Raw genomic sequence first — 15,138 nt, 5'->3', positions numbered from 1 at the left:
TCTCTCACTCTCTCTCTTTCTCTTATTCCCTTCTCTATCTCTCTTTCTTTCCCTCTCTCTTACTCCTTTCTCTCTCTCTCTCTTTCTCTTTCTCTTTCTCTTCTTCTTTCTCTCCTTCTCTTTCTCTCTTTCCTTTCTCTTTTCTCCTAAGTATCGATCTATTTTCCAGCTCTCTTTCTCTTTCGGTTTCAGATTACTTGAAATGTTTTGTTTTTGTTTTTCCTTTTTATTACACACAAAGACATATATCACTTTCATATTAGAAAAAATACATGTACACTATATGTGACTAATTTATTAATTGATGATAATTTTCAGTATTCAGATATATATAATGGAAATATTTATTTGTATATATGTATATGCGTACATGATTGGGTGTATAGAGTAAAAACAGATTGGATTTCTGGATTTGTTTCAGATAACCTTAAATATTGTTCAAGAAAAAAACAATCACCTATTCTATGAAATTCAAGAGACATTATTTCTTTTCGATTCTTTGAGATAAAATATCTGTCTGAGGTAAAACAGAAAAGCATATAGTTGGTTGAGCTTTTAATGTAATAAATGTCTATAAATAAATAGATACATTCTGATCAGCGGTCTTCGTCAATCCATTCTTACTGAGGGAATCCGTAGGAACGCCTGGGTACGGCATACTGGGGTCGTGGTGGGCTGTACACGGGAGTCTCGACGGACTCGTGTGACTCGGGGGCGGAGTACACGGGTCTGGGGGCGGCGTATTCGCGAGACTCCACCGAGTCATAGCGAGCCTTGCCCTCGTAGGTCACGTCGGCAACGTAGCAGATAAATTTAAATAATGTTTAAGAAAAAAAAATCACCTATTCTATGAAATTCAAGAGACATTACTTTTTTCTATTCTTTGAGATGAAATATCTGTCTGTGGTAAAACAGAAACGCATATAGTTGGTTGAGCTTTTAATGTAATAAATGTCTATAAATAAATAGATACATTCTGATCAGCCGTCTTCATCAATCCATTCTTACTGAGGGAATCCGTAGGAACGCCTGGGTGCGGCATACTGGGGTCGTGGTGGGCTGTACACGGGAGTCTCAACGGACTCTTCCGACTCGGGGGCGGAGTACACGGGTCTGGGGGCGGGGTATTCGCGAGACTCCACCGAGTCATAGCGAGCCTCGCCCTCGTAGGTCACGTCGGCAACGTAGCCGTTGTCGCCATCCACGTAGTAGGTCACCTTCTGCAGGCGGCCGTCGGGGAGCTGCACGTAGTACGATCCCTCAGTGTTGTCACCATCGCGGGACTCCTGGTGGCCGAAGTCGTTACCGGAATACTCGTCCTTCACAGCCCAGTTGAAGTCGTACTTGGCATCATCATACTCCACTGAGTCCTCGAAAGATCCCTAGAAAAAAACATTTCCCATTCACTCAATTACGGATATGAATACTAAATTGATGCAGATATTTATATAGCAGCATGATTGAAAACAAGTATTCGTTGAATTTCTTCAAAGCAATTAAGCATTCGGAAGTATACTGACAATATATATCATTTTTCTTGTCTCTAACACTCACCTGTGGAGCGTTATAGGAGTAGGTTGGTAGCTTATCTGCAGCAGCCACAGCCACCACGCCGAGCAAGAAGAGGACCTGAAACAACATCATTATATAGTAAAACAAGCCTCAATACAGTCGGGAATAATTCTAAAACTGTCTTGTGACACACACCACTCTTAGCCTAAATTACCACGCACCTTAGTGTTCATTCTGGAGATCTAGTTGACACAGAACTGACCAAGCAAGGGAATCGTGCGTACTTATATTGTGAGCTAAGTGACGTCACTCTTCTACTATCTGTTACACCCGGAAAAAAACGGTGCGCTTGTCGCCCTTCAGATTATTTGCTGTGTTCTGCCCACCCCCTCACCCTGTACCCTCCTTCCTCTTAGTCTCCCCGCCCCTTTCCTTCTCTCCCCACCCACTTCCCTGCCTCTCCATCTCTCTCTCTCATCCCCATCCTTGTCTCTCCCTCACCCAAATCACGTCCACTGTTACTTTTACACCTTGGTCATACCAGCTGGAAGTTAATAGTTCTTCGTCCTTCTGAATGCCACGGTCGAGGTGGTTTTCATCGCAAGCCTTCGTCATGATTTATGGCTTTTCTCCTTCATGAATGTTGGAATACATTATGTGTATTTCTGCCAACTGAGATGCTCCCATTCAACTCTGCCGGAATCTTAGAATTTTTTTTTACCAAGCTCATTTATTTGTCATTCCAGTCACTATTCCCTCTTACTGTACGGCATTTCATTTTACTTCTTATGTATACATATGTATACACACACGAATAAATATATATTTTTAGATCTATATCTTTATGTGTGTGTGTGTGTGTACACGTGTTTTTGTATTTTTGTATATATAGAAAGATATAAATATGAATACAGATATGAAGATATGTATTATGCATTATACATTTATGTATACGTAGACCCATATGTATATTTGTGTGTGTATGTATATATATATATATATATATATATATATATATATATATATATATATATATCATATATGTATATCTATACAAATAAATGCCTTTATCTATATAAAAAAAATCACATTATATAAATGTTTTGAACATATACCTCATATATTTTTTTCTTATTTATAACACAAACATATTTATACTGAAACACAAATATTTGTGTATGTGTTTATATATATATATATATATATATATATATATATATATATATATATATATATATATATAAACATATATATCTGTGTGTGTGTGTGTATGTGTTCGTGTGTGTGTATTGCCATCTATCTTTCTCTACACACACCAACAGACAAATATAGTCATATATATATATATATATATATATATATATATATATATATATATATGTGTGTGTGTGTGTGTGTGTGTGTGTGTGTGTGTGTGTGTATATATACATATATATGTGTGTATATATGTAAGTATGTATATTTATATATACACATATATGTATGTATATATATATATATATATATATATATATATATATATATATATATATATATATATGTGTGTGTGTGTGTGATTGTATATATATACCTATATAGTATATATCAGAATATACAAATATATAACCTTTATACTAAAAAAATCATATTATCAGTCTCTCCTATCATGTTTTATTCTACCTTCAAATTTTACTTATCCCTCCCGCTTCCTCTCTCTCTTTCTTCTCTCTCTTTCTCTCACTTTCTTTTTCTTACTCCCTCCTCTATCTCTATCTCTCTCTTTCACTCTTTCTCTTTCTGTCCCTCTCTCTCTCATTCTCTTTCTTTCTTTTCTCCTTTCTCCTCTCTAAGTAACGATCTCTTTCCACCTCTCTATCTCTCTCTCTTTCAGATAACTTGAAATGTTTATTTTTCCTTTTAATTACACACGAAGACATATATCACATTTATATTAGGAAAAAATACACGTACTATATGTGAGTCATTTATTCATTGATGATCATTTTCAGTGTTCAGATATATATAATGGGAATATGTATTTGTACAATCGTATATGCGTGCGTGATTGGGTGTATACAGTACAAACATAATGGATTTCTGGATTTGTTTCAGATAAACTTAAATATTGTTCAAGAAAAAAAAAATCATCTCTTCTATGAAATTCAAGAGACATTACTTTTTTCGATTCTTTGGGATGAAATATAGGTCGGTGGTAAGACAGAAATGCATATAGTTGGTTGAGCTTTTAATGTAATCAACGTCTATAAATAAATAGATACATTCTGATCAGCGGTCTTCGTCTATCAATTCTTACTGAGGGAATCCGTAGGAACGCCTGGGTGCGGCATACTGGGGTCGTGGTGGGCTGTACACGGGAGTCTCAACGGACTCATGTGACTCGGGGGCGGAGTACACGGGTCTGGGGGCGGCGTATTCGCGAGACTCCACCGAGTCATAGCGAGCCTCGCCTTCGTAGGTCACGTCGGCAACGTAGCCGTTGTCGCCATCCACGTAGTAGGTCACCTTCTGCAGGCGGCCGTCGGGGAGCTGCACGTAGTACGATCCCTGAGTGTTGTCACCATCGCGGGACTCCTGCTGGCCGAAGTCGTTACCGGAATACTCGTCCTTCACAGCCCAGTTGAAGTCGTACTTGGCATCATCATACTCCACTGAGTCCTCGAAAGATCCCTAGAAAATACATTTTCCATTCACTTAATTACTGATATGAATACTACATTGATGCAGAGATTTGTATAGCAGCATGATTGAAAACAAGTAATCGTTGGATATCTTCAAAGCAATTAAGCATCACTTTTCTTGTGTCTAACACTCACCTGTGGAGCGTTATAGGAGTAGGTTGGTAGCTTATCTGCAGCAGCCACAGCCACCACAACGAGCAAGAAGAGGACCTGCAACCACATTATGTTATAGTAAAACAAGCATCATTACAGTCGGGAATAGTAACATGACTGTCTTACATTACAAATCAGTTAAACTATTACCACGCACCTTAGCGTTCATTCTGGAGATCTAGTTGACACAGAACTGACCAAGCAAGGGGAATCGTACGTACTTATATTGTGAGCTAAGTGACGTCACTCTTCTACTATCTGTTACACCCGGAAAAAAACGGTGCGCTTGTCGCCCTTCAGATTTTTTGTTGTGTTCTGCCCACCCCCTCACCCTGTACCCTCCTTCCTCCTAGTCTCCCCGCCCCTTTCCTTCTCTCCCCACCCACTTCCCTGCCTCTACCCCACCTCCATTTCTCTCTCTCTCTCTCATCCCCATCCTTGTCTTCCCATCACCCAACACACGTCTCCTAATACTTCACAACACTTTGGTCATACCAGCTGTAAGTTAATAGTTCTTCGTCCTTCTGAATGCCACGGTCGAGGTGGTTTTCATCGCAAGCCTTCGTCATGATTTATGGCTTTTCTCCTTCATGAATGTTGGAATACATTATGTGCCAACTGAGATGCTCCCATTCAACTCTGCCGGAATCTTAGAATTTTTTTTTACCAAGCTCATTTATTTGTCATTCGAGTCACTATTCCCTCTTACTGTACGGCATTTCATTTTACTTCTTATATATACATATGTATACACACACGAATAAATATATATTTTTAGATCTATATATTTATGTGTGTGTACACGTGTTTTTGTATTTTTGTATGTATAGAAAGATATAAATATGAATACAGATATGTAGATATGTATTATAAATTATACGTTTATGTATACGTACACCCATATGTATATTTGTAAATATATGTATATATATACATATATATATATATATATATATATATATATATGTGTGTGTGTGTGTGTGTGTGTGTGTGTGTGTCATACATGAATATATACAAATAAATTCCTATATCTATATAGAAAAATACATTATATAAATGTTCTGAACATATACATCATATATTTTGTTCTAATTTATAACACAAACATACTTGTACTAATACATCCACACATATGTGTGTCTGTGTGCGCGTGTGTGTGTGTAAACATACATACATACATACATATATATATATATATATATATATATATATATATATATATATATATATGTGTGTGTGTGTGTGTGTGTGTGTGTGAATATATATCCATCTCTCTTTCTCTAAACACACCAACAGACACACACTCAAAAAAAAGAAAAAAGATAGAAAAAAAAATTATACATATGTATGTACGTATGTATATATGTGTGTGTATATGTATATCTATATAGCATATATCAAAATATACTAATACAGCATTTATATATAAAAGGAAGAATCATGTTTTATTCTACCTCTAAATTTTGATTTTCCCTCCCCTTTCCTCTCTCTCTTTCCTCTTTTTCTCTCTCTTTATTTTTCTTGCTCCCTTCTCTCTCTCTTTCTCTCATTCGTTTTCTCCCTCCCTCTCTCCTTCTCTTTCTCTTTCTTTTCTCTTTTCTCCTCTCTAAGTAACGATCTATCTTTACACCTCTCTATCTCTTTCTGCATCAGATTACTTGAAATGTCTTTTTTTTTCTTCTTCTTTTATTACACTAAAAGACATATATCAATTTTAAAAATACACGTACTATATTTGACCAATTTATTCACTGATGATCATTTTCAGTGTTCAGATATATATAATGGGAATATGTATTGGTTTATACGTATATGCGTGCATGATTGGGTGTATACAGTAAAAACATATTGGATTTCTGGATTTTTTTAAAATCAACTACTGTATAGGAAAAGAAAAAAAAAATCTCACCCATTCTATGAAATTTAGGAGAGATATTATTTTTTTTCTATTCTTTGAGATGAAATATCGATCTGAGGTAAAACAGAAATGCATGTAGTTGGTTGAGCTTTTAATGTAATAAATGTCTATAAATAAATAGATACATTCTGATCAGCCGTCTTCGTCTATCCATTCTTACTGAGGGAATCCGTAGGAACGCCTGGGTGCGGCATACTGGGGTCGTGGTGGGCTGTACACGGGAGTCTCAACGGACTCGTGTGACTCGGGGGCGGAGTACACGGGTCTGGGGGCGGCGTATTCGCGAGACTCCACCGAGTCATAGCGAGCCTCGCCCTCGTAGGTCACGTCGGCAACGTAGCCGTTGTCGCCATCCACGTAGTAGGTCACCTTCTGCAGGCGGCCGTCGGGGAGCTGCACGTAGTACGATCCCTCAGTGTTGTCACCATCGCGGGACTCTTGGTGGCCGAAGTCGTTACCGGAATACTCGTCCTTCACAGCCCAGTTGAAGTCGTACTTGGCATCATCATACTCTACAGAGTCCTCGAAAGATCCCTAAAAAATACATTTCCCATTCACTCAATTACTGATATGAATACTAAATTGATGTAGAGATTTGTATAGCAGCATGACGGAAAACAAGTATTCGTTGAAACTCTTCAACGCAATTAAGCATTAGCGAAGTATACTGACAATGTATATCACTTTTCTTGTGTCTAACACTCACCTGTGGAGCGTTATAGGAGTAGGTTGGTAGCTTATCTGCAGCAGCCACAGCCACCACACCGAGCAAGAAGAGGACCTGCAACCACATCATAATATAGTAAAACAAGCCTCAATACAGTCGGGAATAATTATAAAACTGTCTTGTGATACACACCACTCTTAGCCTAAATTACCACGCACCTTAGCGTTCATTCTGGAGACCTAGTTGACACACAACTGACCAAGCAAGGGAATCGTACGTACTTATATTGTGAGCCAAGTGACGTCACTCTTCTACTATCTGTTACATCCGGAAGAAAGCAGTGCGCTTGTCGCCCTTCAGATTTTTTGCTGTGTTCTGCCCACCCCCTCACACCGTACCCTCCTTCCTCTTAGTCTCCCCGCCCCTTTCCTTCTTTCCCCACCCACATCCCTGCCTCTCCCCCACCTCCATCACTCTCTCTCTCATCCCCATCCCTGTCTTCCCCTCCCCCAACACACGTCCCCTTTTACTTCACAACACCTTGGTCATACCAGCTGCAAGTTAATAGTTCTTCGTCCTTCTCAATGCCACGGTCGAGGTGGTTTTCATCGCAAGCCTTCGTCATGATTTATGGCTTTTCTCCATGAATGTTGGAATACATTATGTGTATCACAGCCCCTTGAGATGCTTACATTCAACTCTGCCGGAATCTTTGACATCTTTTTTACCAAGCTCATTATTTGTTATTCCAGTCATTATTCCCGCTTACTGTACGGCATTTCAGTCTACTTATGTATACATATGTATACACACACGAACAAATATATATTTTTAGATCTATATATTTATGTGTGTGTACACGTGTTTTTGTATTTTTCTATGTATAGAAATATATAAATATGAATACAGATATGTAGATATGTATTATAAATTGTACGTTTATGTATACGTAGACCCATATGTATATTTGTGTATATATATATATATATATATATATATATATGTATATATATATATATATCATATATGTATATATATACAAATAAATGTCTATATATATATATAGAAAAACACATTATACAAATGTTCTGAACATATACCTCATACATTTTTTTCTTATTTATAACACAAACATATTTATACTGAAACACCCACACATATTTGTGTATGTGTGTATAAATATAAATATATATATATATATATATATATACATATATATATATATATATATATATATATATATATGTGTGTGTGTGTGTGTGTGTGTGTGTGCGTATGTGCGTATTGTCATCTATCTTTCTCTACACACACCAACGGACAAAAACACTCAGGTATATATACATATATATATATATATATATATATATATATATATATATATATATATATATATATATATATATATATATGCAAGTATGTATATCTATATATACATATATATGTATGTATGTACATATGTGTGATTGTGTATATATATATACCTATATAGTATATATCAGAATATACAAATACATAACCTTTATACTAAAAAAAAATGATATTATCAGTCTCTCCTATCATGTTTTATTCTACCTTCAAATTTTACTTATCACTCCCACTTCCTCTTTCTTTTCTCCTTTCTCCTCTCTAAGTATCGATCTCTTTCCACCTCTCTATCTCTCTCTGTTTCAGATTACTTGAAATGTTTATTTGTCCTTTTATTTACACACAAAGACATATATCACATTTATATTAGAAAAAGTACACGTACTATATGTGACTAATTTATTCATTGATGATCATTTTCCGTGTTCAGATATATATAATGGAAATATGTATTTGTACAATCGTATATGCGTGCGTGGTTGAGTGTATACAATAAAAAAAAACATATTGGATTTCTGGATTTGTTTCAGATAAACTTAAATATTGTTCATGAAAAAACAATCACTTATTCTATGAAATTCAAGAGACATTACATTTTTTTCCATTCTTTGAGATGAAATATAGGTCGGTGGTAGGACAGAAATGCATATAGTTGGTTGAGCTTTTAATGTAATAAATGTCTATAAATAAATAGATACATTTTGATCAGCGGTCTTCGACAATCCATTCTTACTGAGGGAATCCGTAGGAACGCCTGGGTGCGGCATACTGGGGTCGTGGTGGGCTGTACACGGGAGTCTCAACGGACTCGTGTGACTCGGGGGCGGAGTACACGGGTCTGGGGGCGGCGTATTCGCGAGACTCCACCGAGTCATAGCGAGCCTCGCCCTCGTAAGTCACGTCGGCAACGTAGCCGTTGTCGCCATCCACGTAGTAGGTCACCTTCTGCAGGCGGCCGTCGGGGAGCTGCACGTAGTACGATCCCTCAGTGTTGTCACCATCGCGGGACTCCTGCTGGCCGAAGTCGTTACCGGAATACTCGTCCTTCACAGCCCAGTTGAAGTCGTACTTGGCATCATCATATTCCATGGAATCTTCGAATGATTCCTAAAATGCAGATATTTGTTTAGCAGTCATCAGATAATCTAAATCCCAAAATTATTCGGTACATAACATAATTACCTACAATCTTTCTTCATCAAAAATCTTTAAAAAAAATCAATAATCTTTGAAAGTCTACGGATGATATATATCATGATGTTTCATTCCCAACCCTCACCTGTGGGGTGCCATAGGAGTACGTTGGCAGCTTATCTGCCGCAGCCACAGCCACCACGCCGAGCAAGAAGAGGACCTGCAACCATATCTTGCTAAAATGAGCGTTATCACACTCTGGAATAATTACATGATTGTCCTGAATTACACACTAATCTTAAACCTAATTGCCACGCACCTTAGCGTTCATTCTGGAGACCTAGTTGACACAGAACTGACCAAGCATGGGGATCATACGTATTTATAGTGTGAGCCAAGTGACGTCACTCTTCTACTAGTTGTTACAACCGGGAAAAAAACAGTGCGCTTGTCGCCCTTCATTTTTTTTTTTTTTTTTTTTTTATAGCCCCTTATTCTATTTTACCTTCGGTCGCTTTCTTCACGACCGTTTTTCTTAACTCTACTCGCTTCTTTTCTCTTTCTCTTTTCACTCTTCTCTCTTTTTCTCTCTTTCTTTTCACTCTACTCTTTCTTAATCTCCATTTTCTTTTTTCTTTTTTCTTTTTTCTCTATCATTCTTCATTCTTCATTCTTCTCTCTTCATTCTTCTCTCTCTCTCTCTTCATTTTTTTTTCTCTTCATTAATCGCCCTCTTTTCACTCTTATCTTTCTTTCTTCATCTCTCTCTTCATTCTTCTCTCTCTCTTCTCTCCATAAGTTCATAGCTCTTCGTCCTCTTGAATGCCAAGGTCGAGCTGGTTTTCATTACAAGCCTTCGTCATGACTGATGGCTTTTCTTCATGGTCGACAGGAGTCGTCTCTGGTTTTGTCAATATTTGGTTAGTGTATTTTAGAACCTGGAGTTGCTCTCATTTTCTTATTTACCACCATCTTTACGTTATTATTTTTTCCACGTCCAGTTGCTTGCCTGTGTTATTACATGTATACCTGTAGACCTGTGTACATATACTAGTGTGTGTATATATGTGTGTGTGTGTGTGTGTATGCATATATATATATGTGTGTGTGTGTGTGTGTGTGTGTATACATACATACATATGCATATGTATATATATACATATAAATATGTACATATATAAATTTATATTTATATACACATATATGTATATATATATATATATATATATATATATATATATATATATATATATATGTATGTATATGTGTGTGTGTGTGTGTATGTATGTATGTATGTATGTATGTATGTATGTATGATATAGAAACGTAATAGAGTATATATACATACAATCGGCAATACAGTTTATATGCATATATGTGGTATATATATATATGTATATATATATATATATATATATATATATATATATATATATATATGTATATATAAATATATATATATATATATATATATATATATATATTTATATATATATATATATATATAATATATATATGTATACATATATATATATATATATATATATATATATTATATATATATATATATATATATATATATATATGTACATACATTATATGCATATATATATGTATATACATATTGTATATACATATATATAATATATATATATAATATATATATATATATATATATATATGGATATATATATATATATATATATATATATATGTATGTATACATATATATAATATATATATATATATATATATATATATATATATATATATATATATATATGTATGTATATAAATATATGTATATGTATATATATATATATATATCCATATATATATATATATATATATATATATATATATTCATTTATATATACAAATAGATAGAATGATAGAGAGAGAGAGAGAGAAGGGCGAGAGAGGTAGAAATAGGTACCAAGAGGATAACACACGGATACTTATTCCTGTTTTTAAGATTAGTTATCATAATTGCCTTCTCAAATATCAATTTTATTTTGAGAACATTACGACCCTAACAACTAATCATTTAATTTTAGTGAATATATCATCTTGTAGTACCGACAACAACAGGAAATATAATCAATACTCTCAACAAGAGTTTAGCAATGATTTTTATCTATTCACCATTATCATTATCTTCAAATATATAATATGAATAGTTTGAAAAGAAAATATATGAAATCACCGGTGGTCTTCAAATTATTTATCTATATTGATTCTAAGTTATTAATAATATCAATAATATTAAACCTATGCGGATGGATATATTTCATATAGACAATGCCCCCCACTTTAAGAACAGTTCCCAAATACTGAAATAGATGAATTTAAATAGATAGATAAATGGATGAGGGATAATTGTTATGCGGTGACTAGCTAGTAGGGGAAAGTTAAGTGAAAGTGAAATACGTAACTTTGCATTTACTAATTATGTTTGTATATTATAAGATTGACACTGCAGTTTAGTTATTTCATAACATCTTGATTAACCATAGTTTATGGAATAATATTCTGGAACAGATATAGTATTTACTCATTCATTAATTTTGTTAACCCGAGACACCTCATAAAATCCATTTCAAATTCTGTATCAACTCAAATTATCTGTATGTTCCTCTCCCCCCCACCCCCCCCCACCCCACCTCCGAATCTCTCTCTCTCTCTCTCTATCTATCTAAATGACGTATATACAATATATTCAATGTATCCTTATGTATGCAAGTATACATAAACACTATATATGAATGATAATTATGCATCCATTAACCTAGTATTTAGAGTTACTGACATTGATAACGGGAGTGTGTGCGAGCATAAAAAAAATATATATATATATATATATGGGTGAGAATGTGGTTGTTCGTAATCCACAGAAGAATCGGATAGAAAATTTGCATCTATTTCGAATTTCTTTTTGGTGGATTGATAGATGGGAAAGGAACCTAATCCCTTTCATAAGATGGAAAAAGTGTATCTTGAACTTCTCGTTTTACGTTTTTTTTTTTTTCTCTCTCTCTCTCTCCTCTCATTCTCTCTGTCTCTGTTCTCTCTCTTTGTGATTGTTATTATTTGCATTTCGTGGAAACGGTGGTTGCTGGCAAGAAACATATACAATTGGCTGATTAATCTTTAGATGTGATGAATGTCCATGAATAGATCCATTTCGTTCATTGGCCATTGGTCTTCTTTATCCTTCCTTACCGGGAGAATCCGTAGGAACGCCTGGGTGCGGCATACTGGGGTCGTGGTGGTCCGTACATGGGAGTCTTAGCGGATTAATTCTAGATCGATAAAAAAAAATGTTATAAACTTTGCGAGTTAAAGTAATGCACATTTATTTAGGTCGCATCCATAAATATATAAAGTTTAATAGAGCTGCTGTTTTATGGCAGCTATAAATATACAAAGCCAAATTACTGAGGGAACCCGTAGGAACGCCTGGGTGCGGCATACTGGGGTCGTGGTGGGCTGTACACGGGAGTCTCAACGGACTCATGTGACTCGGGGGCGGAGTACACGGGTCTGGGGGCGGCGTATTCGCGAGACTCCACCGAGTCATAGCGAGCCTCGCCCTCGTAGGTCACGTCGGCAACGTAGCCGTTGTCGCCATCCACGTAGTAGGTCACCTTCTGCAGGCGGCCGTCGGGGAGCTGCACGTAGTACGATCCCTCAGTGTTGTCACCATCGCGGGACTCCTGCTGGCCGAAGTCGTTACCGGAATACTCGTCCTTCACAGCCCAGTTGAAGTCGTACTTGGCATCATCATATTCCATGGAGTCTTCGAAAGATCCCTAAAATGCAGATATTTGTGAATCAGTCATCAGGTGATCTAAATCCCAGAATTATTCGGTACATAACATAATTACCAACAATCTTTCTTCGTTGAAAATCTTTAAAAGAATCAATAGTTTTTGAAAGTCTACGGATGATATATATCATGATGTTTCATTCCTAATCCTCACCTGTGGGGCGTCATAGGAGTACGTTGGCAGCTTATCTGCAGTTGCCACAGCCACCACGCCGAGCAAGAAGAGGACCTGCAACCATATCTTGCCATAGTAAAATGAGCGTTATCACAATCTGGAATAATTACATGATTGTCTTGAATTACACACTAATCTTAAACCAAATTGCCACGCACCTTAGCGTTCATTCTGGAGACCTAGTTGACACGGAACTGACCAAGCAAGGGGATCGTACGTATTTATAGTGTGAGCCAAGTGACGTCACTCTTCTACTAATTGTTACAACCGGGAAAATGGTGCGCCAGTCGTCCTTCATTTTTTTTTTTTTTTTTTCATATATAGACCCTTATTGTCTTTCACCTTCGGTCCCTTTCTTCACGACCATTTTTTTTTTTTTTTTCTTAAGTCTTCTCGCTTCTTCTCTCTCCACTCTTCTATCTTTTTCTCTCTTTCTCTTCACTCTTCTCTTTCTCAATCTCCATCTTCTTTTATCTCTCTCTATATTACTTCATTCTTCTCTCTCTCTCTGTCTCTCCTCATTCTTCTCTTTTCTTTTATTTTTTATTTCTTCATTAATCGCCCTCTTTTCACTCTTATCTTTCTTTCTTCATCTCTCTCTTCATTCTTCTCTCTCTCTTCTCTCTATAAGTTCATAGCCCTTGTCCTCTTGAATGCCAAGGTCGAGCTGGTTTTCATTACAAACCATCGTCATGACTGATGGATTTTCTTCATGGTCGACAGGAGTCGTCTCTGGTTTTGTCAATATTTGGTTAGTGTATTTTAGAACCTGTAGTTGCTCTCATTTTCTTATTTACCGCCATCTTTACATTACTAATTTTTCCACGTCTGGTTGCTTGCCTGTGTTATTACATGTATACCTGTATACCTGTGTGCATATACCAGTATACATATATGTGTGTATGTATATATATATATATATATATATATATGTGTGTGTGTGTGTGTGTGTGTGTGTGTGTGTGTTTGTGTGTGTGTGTGTGTGTTTGTGTGTGTGTGTATACATATATATATATATATATATATATATATATATATATATATATATATATGTATATATATACATATATATATATTCATTTATATATACATATAGATAGAATGATAGAGAGACACACGGATACTTATTCCTGCTTTTAAGATTAATTATCATAATTGCCTTCTCAAATATTTATCAATCATATTTTGAGAACATTACGGCCGTAACAACTTCAGTCGGACTTATCATTTGATTTTAGTAAATATATCATCCTATAGTACCAATAACAACAGGAAATATAATTGATAGTCTCAATAAGAGTATAGCAAACCTGTTTATCTTTTTACCATTATCATTATCTTCAAATATATGTGTATAGTTTAAAAAGAAAATATATAATATCATCGATGGTCAACAAAGTATTGATTTATATTGATTCTAAGTTATTAATAATATCAAACCTTTGTAGATAGATGTATTTCTTATAGACAAAGACCCCCACTTTATGAACAGTTCCCAAATACTAAAATAGACAAATATATATAGATAGATAAATGGATGAAGGAGAGTTATATTTACGTGGCTATCTCACAAGGAATATGCGGTGACTAGCTAGTAGGGGAAAATTTAGTGAAAGTGTAATACGTAACTTTGCATTTTCTAATTATGTTTGTATATTATAAGATTGACACTGCGATTTAGTTATTTCATGATATTTTGATTATCCA

At 35.4% G+C, this 15,138-nt stretch overlaps 5 protein-coding genes across 6 annotated transcripts; all 5 read right to left on the bottom strand.

Annotated features, from left to right (window-relative positions):
- Positions 1 to 620: 620 nt before the first annotated feature.
- LOC147469242 (cuticle protein 7-like) lies at positions 621 to 1,641 on the bottom strand. 2 transcript variants are annotated; one of them, XM_086549292.1, is made up of 3 exons: positions 1,555 to 1,641; positions 1,093 to 1,382; positions 621 to 729 (listed from the first exon to the last, which is right to left on the bottom strand). In XM_086549292.1, exons 1-3 carry the CDS (start codon positions 1,639 to 1,641, stop codon positions 621 to 623), a joined length of 486 nt encoding a protein of 161 aa, XP_086405418.1. The 2 variants fall into 2 exon arrangements, with proteins under 2 accessions (XP_086405418.1, XP_086405417.1); XM_086549291.1 differs by lacking the exon at positions 621 to 729 and having other exon boundaries at positions 934 to 1,382.
- A 1,821-nt stretch (positions 1,642 to 3,462) lies between these two features.
- On the bottom strand, positions 3,463 to 4,412 carry LOC147469241 (cuticle protein 7-like). Its single transcript, XM_086549293.1, has 2 exons — positions 4,326 to 4,412; positions 3,463 to 4,179 (listed from the first exon to the last, which is right to left on the bottom strand). Exons 1-2 carry the CDS (start codon positions 4,410 to 4,412, stop codon positions 3,802 to 3,804), a joined length of 465 nt encoding a protein of 154 aa, XP_086405419.1. The 3' UTR covers positions 3,463 to 3,801.
- A 1,927-nt stretch (positions 4,413 to 6,339) lies between these two features.
- Positions 6,340 to 7,164, bottom strand: LOC122255583 (cuticle protein 19-like). The gene is made up of 2 exons (XM_086549288.1): positions 6,968 to 7,164; positions 6,340 to 6,795 (listed from the first exon to the last, which is right to left on the bottom strand). The coding sequence occupies exons 1-2, from the start codon at positions 7,055 to 7,057 to the stop codon at positions 6,418 to 6,420; spliced, it is 468 nt and encodes a 155-aa protein (XP_086405414.1). The 5' UTR covers positions 7,058 to 7,164; the 3' UTR covers positions 6,340 to 6,417.
- A 1,779-nt stretch (positions 7,165 to 8,943) lies between these two features.
- Positions 8,944 to 9,758, bottom strand: LOC147469240 (cuticle protein 7-like). Its single transcript, XM_086549295.1, has 3 exons — positions 9,747 to 9,758; positions 9,573 to 9,647; positions 8,944 to 9,400 (listed from the first exon to the last, which is right to left on the bottom strand). Exons 1-3 carry the CDS (start codon positions 9,756 to 9,758, stop codon positions 9,023 to 9,025), a joined length of 465 nt encoding a protein of 154 aa, XP_086405421.1. The 3' UTR covers positions 8,944 to 9,022.
- A 3,008-nt stretch (positions 9,759 to 12,766) lies between these two features.
- LOC122255575 (cuticle protein 7-like) lies at positions 12,767 to 13,621 on the bottom strand. The gene is made up of 3 exons (XM_086549289.1): positions 13,590 to 13,621; positions 13,411 to 13,485; positions 12,767 to 13,239 (listed from the first exon to the last, which is right to left on the bottom strand). The coding sequence occupies exons 1-3, from the start codon at positions 13,599 to 13,601 to the stop codon at positions 12,862 to 12,864; spliced, it is 465 nt and encodes a 154-aa protein (XP_086405415.1). The 5' UTR covers positions 13,602 to 13,621; the 3' UTR covers positions 12,767 to 12,861.
- Positions 13,622 to 15,138: the final 1,517 nt, after the last annotated feature.

Source organism: Penaeus japonicus, unplaced genomic scaffold, assembly GCF_977035675.1.
Source record: "Penaeus japonicus unplaced genomic scaffold, GWHDUDI00000001_assembly GWHDUDI00000022, whole genome shotgun sequence".
Lineage (NCBI taxonomy): Eukaryota > Metazoa > Arthropoda > Malacostraca > Decapoda > Penaeidae > Penaeus > Penaeus japonicus.
Note: the sequence above shows the minus strand (reverse complement) of the source record. Positions and strands in the feature narration are given on the sequence as shown.

Coding starts and splice junctions, on each gene's coding strand:
- LOC147469242 (XM_086549292.1), bottom strand. CDS start 1,641: ATGTTGTTTCAGGTCCTCTTCTTGCTCGGCGTGGTGGCTGTGGCTGCT. Junction 1,383..1,554: donor ACTCCTATAACGCTCCACAG/GTGAGTGTTAGA, acceptor GTTTTTTTCTAG/GGATCTTTCGAGGACTCAGT. Junction 730..1,092: donor CCCGTGTACTCCGCCCCCGA/GTCGGAAGAGTC, acceptor CGCCGCCCCCAG/ACCCGTGTACTCCGCCCCCG.
- LOC147469241 (XM_086549293.1), bottom strand. CDS start 4,412: ATGTGGTTGCAGGTCCTCTTCTTGCTCGTTGTGGTGGCTGTGGCTGCT. Junction 4,180..4,325: donor ACTCCTATAACGCTCCACAG/GTGAGTGTTAGA, acceptor TGTATTTTCTAG/GGATCTTTCGAGGACTCAGT.
- LOC122255583 (XM_086549288.1), bottom strand. CDS start 7,057: ATGATGTGGTTGCAGGTCCTCTTCTTGCTCGGTGTGGTGGCTGTGGCT. Junction 6,796..6,967: donor ACTCCTATAACGCTCCACAG/GTGAGTGTTAGA, acceptor TGTATTTTTTAG/GGATCTTTCGAGGACTCTGT.
- LOC147469240 (XM_086549295.1), bottom strand. Junction 9,401..9,572: donor ACTCCTATGGCACCCCACAG/GTGAGGGTTGGG, acceptor TCTGCATTTTAG/GAATCATTCGAAGATTCCAT.
- LOC122255575 (XM_086549289.1), bottom strand. Junction 13,240..13,410: donor ACTCCTATGACGCCCCACAG/GTGAGGATTAGG, acceptor TCTGCATTTTAG/GGATCTTTCGAAGACTCCAT.